Genomic DNA, 11,587 nt, shown 5'->3' with positions numbered 1-11,587 from the left:
CCTCCTCGGGGGACTCGTGGCACTCGACTGCTCGATTAAAAAGCCATAAACCACGCTGCATAATCAATCAAATGCATTGATTGGTGCGTGTCACTAAGCAGAATTGATTCCAGCTAAATAACTACAGAGAAAGCATGCTGTTGAATGAGCACATACGTGCACTCTGCGCTTGTGGGTCGTTGAAAATGAGTCGTTCCCGTCACATGACGCAAATGAAGGAAACACAGTGTCTGCGTAGAGGACAATGATGAAACAGTTTTCTCTGCCGTGGATTTTAGAAAAACTAAAACATCAAAGTTTACCAAACCAGATTTGTATTTGTTTTCTTCTGCTCAGCCTCCTCTACGTGGTGGAGATATAAGGTTACAGTGTGGAGCCACCCAGGTGCCTCTGGAACAAGGGACCAAATAACCACACCCAAACTGCAGCTGGCTGTCATGGAAGCATCTCCTGAGACTCGTAATGTGGGCCGGGCTTGTATTCAGGGAGGAAGGAAAAACATTTCAAACCTAATTTTGCCTTCGTTCTTCATGTTTGAATTGCTTTGTAAACTTCAACAATGGTAAAACTTGTGATTAAGTACATTTAAAAAAAGACAATGTTTGTCAGCTTTACATTTAGATTAGATACAAGAACCACCAGGCCAACTTGTTTAGATCAAATGACCTCATTGGTGCCAGGCGTGAAGTCCGTGACTGAGCTATGCGTCTCCCAAGTGGGACTTTGTCTCTGTGTGTGTGTGTGTGTGTGTGTGTGTGTGTGTGTGTGTGTGTGTGTGTGTGTGTGTGTGTGTGTGTGTGTGTGTGTGTGTGTGTGTGTGTGTGTGTGTGTGTGTGTGTGTGTGTGTGTGTGTGTGTGTGTCCTATATCCAGCAGAAACTCCCCTCCCCCAATGCTTTTAATTACGTCTGTCACTGACCTCGCAAAATAAAAGAAAAAAAAGTATCAGACGGAGCTACTCAAACGCACTCGAGCAGGAAGAAAAAGGCAATTAGGTCAAATTAGTAAAAAGGCCTAACCAGTTGTTAGTCTTTGAAGTTAAAAATAGAACAACAGTTTTGAGTCATCAAGCCACAAAGTCTGCTGGGAAAGGAAATACAGGCTGTCTTCTCTGTATGAGCCCAACTGTTTTGCTGAAGGAAAGGTACTTTATTCCTTAGTGTATTTACAGGGTAAAGAACCAACTTCAGCCTGAAGGAAATGCCATTTTAGATGGATGTATTTACTCTTTCTCACAAGTAAAAGGTAATAACGTCGGTCTAAAATATTCTTCCCTGAAGTGATCACAATGCGTCCTAACCTTTGACCCAATCCTCAGATCTCACACTGAAACCAGAACAATTGTAAAAGTTAGTACGTGTTTTTATTGATCATAAATACAGTATGCACCGCCAAGCTAGATCCAAATTATTGTCCTCAAATTCAAAGTAGTAAATTGCATCACATTACAACACTTGCGTATCCAACTCCTCCCCCCGTCTCACTGATGTCGCTGTAAACATAGTTTCATCTTGAGCACTTGCAAAATAGAAGTCAGATATTTATAGACATTTACATATTTATCTACACTAATCTCTCCACAAAGCATACAAAAAAATAAAATTCCATTACATTTAAGTGTGCCGTTATTGATATTAGTCGATGGAGCGAGGGTTCACGTCATCTCAACCGCCTTTCACCATGCGGCCATTTGAAAACAAAGAAAAGGAGAGAAAAGGCCCCCGCGTGCCGTGGGCCTGAGAGCATCGAGCGCACTGTGATCCGCCACTTTCCTGTTTTTGAAGTCGGGTAAGCATTTACCGATCCTTGTGGGAATACACCATCGATCAGACATCAACTGCTTCGAGCAGTTGGAACAGCCGAGCTAAGCCCGATTTAAGCGTGCTGTACGCAAAGCAGAATCCCCCCCCCCCCCCCAAAAAAAGGAAGAAGAGGGCACTCCGAAAGCGGTGATTCATACAACGAAACATTTCAGAGTGGCCTTTGAGACTGCGGCTTGGCCATGTGACCCGTGAAACTTGAGAAGTCGGGACATATTATCACAACATCAACAAAAAAACATTGATACCGGATTATTATCAGGGGAATCATTTTAATTCACCTATTTTTAATCGCTTGTACTATGACATTATTTGTGTATCCGAGGCTCAATTCGGCATGTGTGACAAAAGTCATAGCTTGCCCTTTCCAAAACTAACTAACAGAAATGGCAGAAGAAAAGTCACCAAGAGTGACTCAATGACTCAGGCAAAACAGCAACATCCAAACAACAACAATATAAGATGCACTAGAGTATAAAGCAAGACAGTTTGCACCAAAATAAGGCTCCTCAACACTGGGGGGGGTGTTCACCATACATTATAGATGGTGAAAATCATTTATTTATCCACCTCTCCTCGCCTTTCTGCTCTCTACCTACTCGGTTTTCAAAAAAGGCAATTTGGCGGGAAAGGAGACTGTGAGGCCCATTCTACTCGTGTGAGTTGTACCTTCTGTATATATAATTATATATATATATATATATATATATATAGCCAGGCATCCGTTGTGTTTGGAAAACAAGAAGTCCAATTCCTGGCGCTGTTCAAAAGAATACATTCGCCCCCCAAAGTCATGATGCCTATCGATTGATTTCTTCAGTCCCCGGCGATTCTCTCTTTCAGCCTCTCAAAACACCTCAATGCTATTTTTTTTTTTTTAAATCATTTATTTCTACTGGTTTTGATTTTCTTCTCTCATCATGGATTTGCCTGTAGGGGTAGTTGTTGAATTCCACTTCAACAGATCTATTATCATGTTCACCTGTTAGGACCCAGAAGCAGAGCCTGTAGTGGTGCAACTACTGGGAACCACTACACTGGGATCAACTACTGGGACCATCACCTGTGGGACCATCACCTGTGGGACCCGAGAGCTCGAGGCTTTGAAGAGGTTGGCGAGCGACGTGAGGATTGAAATGTTCAAGGGGCACAGATGCTGAAAAAAAAACGTATCGGCAGGGTTGTTAAATATAAAAAAAAAAAAGCCTTTCAAATTTCACCCCCAAAAATGACCACTGCTGGTTTGCAAAAAAAAAAAAAACTAGTTCACTATTATCTTGGCAACACCTGGACACCATTGAGCCTTGGTGAACGCGCATCTACTTGATTCAAGAGAAATTGCAGCAGCCCACTGAAGATCTTTCAGCTACAGCAGAACCATTCAAAAAAAGACACAATTTGGAAGTCAGGCTCTCTGTGGAGAACAACTACTTTGTGGAGGTTTCTTACGTCCGTGTGAAGCAGTTGTTTCATCCTCGGCTTGGAAGGTTTACAGCAGATTCTTTTTTGTTTTTTTTTTATGTTGAGGAGCAGCAAGCTGTACGATTAGTTTAAAAAATATATATATATATGCAAAATTGAGGCATCTCCAGTGACTCAAATTTGACTTTCTGGCACATCATTTCATCACCCCAAACCACAATGTTATTCATTTACTACTACTACAAAAAAAAAAAATGAAGGCAGCAAGAAAAACAGTGGGGCGTATATTGCTCAACACAAAAGTCACTGTAGATGGACTCGGGCTCCCTAAAGTTACTCGTGTGTAACGAGGGACTTGACCTTCTCGATTGCTGAGATTCGAAGGCCTCGCGGATGGGCGGCCAAACGTCTCGAGGACGCGCAGCGGAAGTCAGACTGCCCTTGAGTGACTGCCGGTGGACACCCGGACGCTCCCCGCCGTCAGTGCCGTCGGCTGCAGCTGCCGGCGCTGCCCCTCCACGTCAGCTGCAGCTGCTCGGCGTGCTGAAAGGCTCTCTGGGTGATGTTAAGAGCCGGGTGCACCTTCCTCAGGCCGGGCTCGCCGATCAGAGACAGGCCACACAGGCCCAGGTAGGCGTGGAGAGGGTCTGGTGGGAGGGAAACAGAGGAGAGGGGACAAAAGGGGGGGGAAAACTAGGTCAGCGGTGGTAACATGCGCCACCGAAGAAGCACCTGAAAGTGACGGGATCGGAGATAAAAAGGCGGTCGGGTTTGTTGCTTCGCTCTTCAATACCCGCCGGGATCAATAAACAATAACCTGATCTCTCATGAAAAGCAACATGAAGCAGAAGCATTTTTTTGTGTTGTACTGCTCCTTTAAGGAGACCTAAATAATGCACATATAGGTTGGCCCCATGTCTTTTCACCTCCTCTGGGACCACTGTAAAAGCTGCACAGGCCAGTAAATGGACCGCTAATTGAATTATAATTAAGGGACAGATGATTGGACACAGACATCCGAATCCATCAAAGCCACATTAGCAGCATCATTCAGGACTCATGTGGACTCCAACTCAAGGTCGTGCGGTAGAAGGAGAATGTGGGGATTACGCCGCGGTATATTTTTGGTTACACATAGTACTAAACAAATAGTTTAGAAAATTTGCAGAGCATTATTAATATTATTCGAGTCAAAGCTGGTGATCGCTATGAATGAATTATTCCCCAGCTGGACATGAGAATGTTTGAAACAATATTGCTGAGCAACAGAGTTGGACAAACAGTCAACCACTGCAAAAGCAGACGGCTGTGTGATAAACAGAAATGGCAGATTTCCACTTGGATTTCCAAACTTTTGCACTTACAGTAACATGCGATATTCTGTCTGCGGTTGGATCAAACTAGTTTTATTCACAGCGCAGAGGAGGCAGGTTCACAACAAAGCTGAAGAGTCCCCTCGGGCTCCGAGAGACTTCTGGCCGCGATTAGACACAGAGTTACAGGCGAGGACAGTTTAACGGGAGGTGTGGCGTTGGCCTGAGCTTCTCAGGAAGGACACGGGACCTTGAAACTATTCAGGACGCCGGGCGCGTGTCTGCAGTCTGAGGACTGGGGCGGCGGGTCGGCCCAACACAGCAGCACGAGGGGGCCGATACGGCCCGGTCTGTCTTCACACTACGCTGAAAGGTTCCACTTACGGAGGATTGTTAATTTGTGTAATTTGTTTTCTGTCTGCACAGGACTTACAGCTTAGGACAAGCCTGGAAAGTCAAAAGGGAGGCAGCTGATTCAGTTGAAAAGATGCACAACTCTCTACCGCATCACCAACTGGGTCCGTCTGCTGTTTGGCGATGAGCAAGAATTGGAAATTTCTGGCAGCTGTGAATGTTGTGACGACCGACTTGAAGGAGTCACGGTACCGTCTGCTCCATGCGGCCGGGCCACAGCCCCCTCCTTTGTTCTCCGTTTGTTACCTTCCCATCTTCCCGGCTCAGGGGCTGTTTATCGGCAGCTGTACGTGACGTGAACACTGCTCAAGTTCATGCGAGTCCAACACCATCTGTGGCCATCCCTTTCACTTCCGGGGAAAACTCCCTTTTATTGGGTCATATTTGCGAGGCCTCATTGTTGCTTCCAGCCTCGTTCCTGTAACGCGAGGAGCTCGATCTCCTATGTCCTCACGTGGACAATCGCCTCATCAGTTACACATTACAAAGGACGGGAAAGACGACAAGAACACACACAAGCATGTGCATCATTGAGGTTTAGGATTACAAGAACTTTTCCATTGATCTCAGGTAAAACTGCCAACCAGAACTCCACCCTGCAGTCTGTGCAGCTGTGCAGGGAGGGGTACAAGCTGTTCAGCCCAAAGAGGGGGAAACCAACAACAATTGAAGCTGCTTAGTTCCATTATCTTATGGTCCTTGAAGAGAGATCTTTGAAGCTACTGAGAAATAAACGGAAACAATATGATGGACAGCGACCGCGTCATCGTCTGTTTGGGTTTCCACCACATGTACGTTCAACCGTTACCACTACTGTTGACCAAAAAAAAAAAAAGGTATGTGGGATTTGTGTCCCTCTTACTTTAACAAAGATCCACAGATATGAAAACAACAGGATATGAACAAACCACGGCGGTATTCTTTTACCTGGATGGCTGTCGGGCCACTTGGCGAATCCTCCCACCAACCGGTCCTGCGTGGACAGGATGAAGCTCCGGTTCTTGTCAAAGTTCGTATACTGGAACACATCTAAGAGCTGTGGGAGGGGGGAAAAAGAAGGGAGGTTTTGCCATGACATTTTGGGTAAACACTGGGTTGTTTTTTTGCAGCATAAAATACATTTTTGATTTCCAATGAGGCACAGGATGTTGTTCTTAGTGAGAAGATACTCGTTTCATTGCATTCAAATACACAAAATGCATTGAAGTGAACAACAAAACATCAAGCTGCTTATGTTGATCATACAGCACATTTGCCAAAAACAAATAATATCTGCGCACATTTGTTCCCTCTGGCACAATTCTGACCCAGAAATTCAGTTTTCCTGCAGCGCGTTGGCTTGTGTGTGTGTGTGTGCGTTTGCGTGCTTGTGTCTCTGGCTTACTCATAGTTAGCTGCAGTTAGGCTCAGTTTCCTTGACCTTTTACCTCTCTCGCATAGTGATGACACAAATGCTCACAAGTACTTTAGGGTGGCACGCATGCGTGCAGTGTATTAATCAAGTTATCCTGAGTGCACAGTGCTTTGCTGCATGCCAGTACACCTTTTTAAACGTTACCTTTCGTTAGAAAATTGGTAAAATACTTATAAACACTAATCATGCTAAAGCGTGTAGGAGTGTGCATGTGAAAGGTGCGTCTGGTACACCAGTCTGTACCTCTAGCGTAGCTCCCACCCAGAAGGAGTAGCATGTGTCTACAGGTTTGTTGGGGCGACCGTGGAAGCCGCTCTGCTGCCTCATGATGCACCAGCGGCGGATCCCGTCCAGCTCCCGCTGACTCAGCGCTTCTTCCAGTCGGCCCATTAGACACAGTGAGGCTATGGCGCAGTACGTCCAGCCCCCTGCACGCACACGCACACACACACACACACACAAATCAAAATGACTGCTTTTTAACAATCTAATCAAATTGAAGAGCAGTTCCAGTTTACTTGCCCCTTCCTGCCAATATGTTTTGACGACAGACACCTTGGTGATTACAGAGCACTGCAGTAAAAACAGAGGGTGTGTCTGTGTGTGTGTGGGCTATTTCACTGCCAAATATTTCATAGCATGCAGCTACTCTCACTCGACACCATTCCTTGGCAGCGGAAGCCATTTTTTTTAAATACTTTTCTGCACAATAATAGAAAACCTTCGCGCTACGCGTCCAACGATTCGTTTGCTCGGTGACTGATGACAGCCGGTTATCAGCGCGGCCAAAAGCAGCAGCTATCCATCACCTGGCAGCCGCTTTCATTCTCATCAAGCCTCTCACATCGCTGCCCCCAGCTGCTTGTCACGGTGTGTTTGTGTGCTTCTGTGTGCGTGTGTGTTGGGGAGGAACACAGGAGAAGGCTTGCTGAGGTGTTGGGAGTCAGGGGTGTAACACTCGCCGCTGATCAAACGTGTCTAGCGTGCTTTCTGCTGGAGGCACAGGAAGACGGCGAGGAGGGCATCAGTCTGAATCAAACACAACTGAGGGGAATCCAAAAGGATTCTTTCCAACATTAGGCGTGGGATAATTACTCGCACCTGAGCGGAAAGATTTCTACATCGCCTTAAAGATGAGAAATAACAAAGCAAGGAGATAAAAGCCAACTCCACCGATTACATACCCATGTGGCACAGATTGAACTATACAAAAGCCTAAAACACAATCATCAACCAAAGAGTCTGTGAAAACGTACAGCGCGCGGTGCGGGAGGTCTTGATGCTGAACAAACACACTCTTCAAGGACGGATGGGTAATGGGCATCAGCTCTAGTTCTCTACTGATGTGTGAGCGGCCCTCCTGCACCTGAATGAAGACTGTAATCATAGAAGTGCAATTCATCACAAGCGGGGAAATTACCCAGATGCGCTAGGATCAGACCGTTTATATAGCTGTAGATTTAATTAACGAAATTGGCCCATGGAAGTGCTCCAAGCAGTGCTCCGAGGTGTGTGTGTTTGTATAGGATGAAGGCTTTTGTGTGAGAAAAATAAACTCTAATCTGTGTGTGGGGGTGAGCGGATTAATGAGGACAATGTATTCTACAGAGATGGATTTTAACAGCTAATCCTATAAACCAGTTACCACTTTCATTGCCCTCTCCCACTACACCGCCAACGCACCCTCAAACCTTTTCCATTCCATATCAACCTCGAGGATTTTTGATCTGGGTACTCTCCAACTCACTAGATCACCCACGTAAGCGATGTCAGCTTTCAAATGGACATTTGTGACATCTGTAACTAGGTACGAGCATTTACACGATGATCCCACTCACCGTGTGACTCCCGCCCGGCTCCCTGGCCAAACCCACTGTCGTACGACTGTGAAGAGGGAAATGAAGAGCTATTCAATTACAAGCAATGTTTCATCAGTCAAGAAAGGCTAACGTGTGCCAGGCAATGGCGCTGAACTGCTTGGATTTACATATATTTTTAACCACCATTCTGCCCGTGCGAGTGTGGGCGGACACCAAAACGTCCCATTGTCCACACGGTTCAATGCCTCTGTCTTCTCACCAAACTTCCTCTGATGTATTCAATGGCCTTTTGGATGTCCATGCCCGACCAGTCGTCCAGGATGTAACAGATACTGGCAGCACAGTAGATAAAGCGTATGTCATTTTCACTTCCTTCTGGCACTGCGTAGAAGCTGGAAGGGGAAGACACAGAGCGACACGCGGACTAGAGTTACACAACGGTTGAGAATGAGCTGAAGTTGCAGAATCTAAGTCATGTCATGTCAAAAATAAGCACGCCATCTGAAATTGCTGAAGGGATTAAATCCGATATGTTTGTGCGTGAACCAAGCGGTATCTTCCGGACAAGTTATGCACGATACGCCCCGCGTGTGTGAGCAAAGAATCCAGCGTAGTGGGAACATTTGACACGAGTTTGCGTCGGTCCACGTTAACACTAGCGTCTACATGGCCCTGGGCATATTTGAGTCAGAGGGAAAGTGCCAGCGTAAATCAGAGTTTAAAATGAGCGTGCGTGTGTGCGCGCGGGCGTTTGTGTTTGTGGCCTGACCTGCCGTCCTCCAGCTGCAGGGCCCTGAGACCAGCCATACAGGCCTGTTTGTTAACGCGGCTAAGGTCGTCTCCGAGGATCAGCAGTGAGCACAGCCCCGTGTAGGTCATGGCTACATGGCCACTGTCATACGGATGGAGCACACCTGGACCCTGAGGACAATTTCAAAAATGAAATATTATTCATACAACTGACAAACTGACAATGGCCTAAATATTTTGAGGTTTTGATGCAAATGGTATGTTCATCCCCATTTGCAGTGGTTTCTCTCAGCATGGAAACATATGGACGTACATACTTAACGTATTTATCTGTTTGTATTGTATATTCTTGCTTGTATATTTTTATCTTATTTTATTCTTATATCGCACCAAGTCAAGTTCCTCTATGAGTAACACATGTGGCAATAAATGGCTTCTGATTCTGACTTACCGAAAAACATTAGAGAAGCGCTTTACATTTTACATATAAGATATTAATATTAGGTCAACCTTGGGATGAGGTCCAAAAACAGTACCTTAGTGCTATAAGGAATTCCAATATGTGACGATCCACGAAAACCACAACGACTAAGGTTAGCTTCTGGAAGAGAATGACAGGGGAAGAGAGGCAGATATGTAAGAAATTGTGATGTACTTTAATAATCTGCAACATAAAATACTCGTTCTGATTTACTGTCTCACAAAGCAGGTCTCATTCTGTCCATTTCAACCTTCCAAAAGGTGCGGCAAGGATGCTCAGCAAATAAAGTGTAGTGCTGCCACCTACAGGCCATCAGAGAAGATTGAATACAACAGAACCCAATTAAATGAAATTTAAATCAAGTTCAATGCCTGTCAGTTTAGACATACATTAACCCAAGTCCTATTAGAACAATATTTTTAAATGTAAAATGTCAGCACATGTTCACTCTACATCTTAATACTAAACACCTCACCAAATGTGGAAAATTGTACCTTAAACCAAATCTGGGTCAAAAATGACACAAAATCTCAAGTTTCCCCCCACCCCCCCCAGTATTTTCACCTGACAGAGAGCCAGCCAGACACCAACATATGGCAGCAGCCAACATTAGACCAATCAAACACGGCTATCCAGACATGCTTTCTGTGCTGTCTTGAATACTTAACTAACTGGGCATGAAAACAGAAGGCAGAGTTTCTTGTGAGAGACAGAAAAGAACAAGTCATTAAATATTTAAAGACCAACTTCCCCTAATGAAAGAGGTCCGGTCCCTACAGTATTTACCTGAACAAGCCCTGTAACACAGGTATGCATTCCTAACCTCTTTCATTTTAAAAGATGAAACAATATTGGAATGGCTTGTCGTTCATTTGTTTGATTCTTAAAGCTCTCTCGTCAGTTTTGAAGTCTTGTGTGTCGGAGGTGACAATGCTCCTTTCAACCTACTTATGATGTGGGTAATGACACTTACTGCTCCCTGTCAAACACTGTTATGTTGTTTGTATTGCATCATCTTATGGTTAACCTTTCCACATCAGCTTCTTTACAGTCCGGTTAGAAACAGTGAGAAGAAATGACACTTACGGTCCTCTGTGGGCAGGACCTGTAGTGAGTAGATCCACTCGATCATGGTATTCCTATCAATCACATCCAGGGCGTCCAGCACATCGAGGCCCGACAGGGCGAAAAATATGATCGTTAACCTGGAAAGAAAGAAGCAATAACAATCTGGTCATTTAATGTTGATGGACGTGAGGAGCAAAATTAACGAATGAATGCATGGTGAGGCATCAGAGAAGAGAGAATGTAGTAAACAATCAAAATGTATTACTGGAGGATAAAACCAAAATCAAAACGGTGTTTAAAAACTTGCCTGATTGGACAACAGTTAACGTGAGCTGTTGGTTGAAGTCGACTTTTACTGGATAATTTGTCAGGTTAAGAAAGGAAGAACCTGATCAACTTACATATTGAATTTAGCTTGACGTTTACTTTTAAATTAGCCCCACTGCAACGAAAATAACCTTTCAGAGGGTGTCGAGCCCCGCAGTACCCTTGATTTCCTGTTTTACTACAGTAAAAGCCCATCAGTCCTAACTTCACTGCTATAACTTAATGGTGCTGTGTGCTGTTAGCAAGCCCGCTAAGCTAACCTGCACTAGCCTTCATTCAAAGCGGCTGAAGCACAGCTAGCTTGAATGCTAGTCCAGCCTTTCAGAAAACTACAGCAGCGTTTTTCATCCTAGTAAATGTACCTGGTGGTTTCCAGCGAGGCGTATCTCTCGGGTAACACCTGAAGAGTTCTCTGGAAGAATCGTACATGTCTATCTCTTAAAAAGTCTATTTGCTCAAATTCTTCAGACTGGCTCTCCTCTTCCGCCATCTTTGCATCCGCACCTATGAGGACTCTTTTCCGGTACGTTCGTTTTTCAAAATAAAAGCAAAAGCAAATACACGGACACCGCAGTTCAGAAATTATACTGAAGAAGTAGAAGTGCAATCATTAAGATACGATATAAGATAATTACATTTTTGCTAACTAATTACACTATTTTCAGTGAACCATTTCAGTAGAGGAAAAATAGACCTCCAGAAATAATTTTAAAAAAAATGTTTTAAAATATATTTTATTTTAAAACAACAGTTTTGTGA

General features: G+C 44.6%; 1 protein-coding gene across 1 annotated transcript; it reads right to left on the bottom strand.

Moving 5' to 3' along the window:
- Positions 1–1,344: 1,344 nt before the first annotated feature.
- Positions 1,345–11,529, bottom strand: pggt1b (protein geranylgeranyltransferase type I, beta subunit). The gene is made up of 9 exons (XM_037483150.2): positions 11,191–11,529; positions 10,520–10,638; positions 9,489–9,553; positions 8,972–9,123; positions 8,462–8,594; positions 8,221–8,266; positions 6,626–6,810; positions 5,896–6,004; positions 1,345–3,888 (listed from the first exon to the last, which is right to left on the bottom strand). The coding sequence occupies exons 1-9, from the start codon at positions 11,316–11,318 to the stop codon at positions 3,722–3,724; spliced, it is 1,104 nt and encodes a 367-aa protein (XP_037339047.2). The 5' UTR covers positions 11,319–11,529; the 3' UTR covers positions 1,345–3,721.
- Positions 11,530–11,587: the final 58 nt, after the last annotated feature.

The sequence above is a fragment of the Pungitius pungitius genome, chromosome 5 (assembly GCF_949316345.1).
Source record: "Pungitius pungitius chromosome 5, fPunPun2.1, whole genome shotgun sequence".
Classification (NCBI taxonomy): domain Eukaryota; kingdom Metazoa; phylum Chordata; class Actinopteri; order Perciformes; family Gasterosteidae; genus Pungitius; species Pungitius pungitius.
The sequence above is the reverse complement of the archived record's forward strand: the minus strand, read 5'-3'. Positions and strand labels throughout refer to the sequence as shown.

What these genes read in the sequence shown, in the direction of transcription:
- pggt1b (XM_037483150.2), bottom strand. Translation starts at nt 11,318, where the DNA reads ATGGCGGAAGAGGAGAGCCAGTCTGAAGAATTTGAGCAAATAGACTTT. An exon ending in GAATTCCTTATAGCACTAAG is followed by an intron (nt 9,124 to 9,488) that starts GTACTGTTTTTG and finishes AATTGTCCTCAG; the next exon opens with GGTCCAGGTGTGCTCCATCC. An exon ending in GGGTGGGAGCTACGCTAGAG is followed by an intron (nt 6,005 to 6,625) that starts GTACAGACTGGT and finishes CCCCTCCCACAG; the next exon opens with CTCTTAGATGTGTTCCAGTA.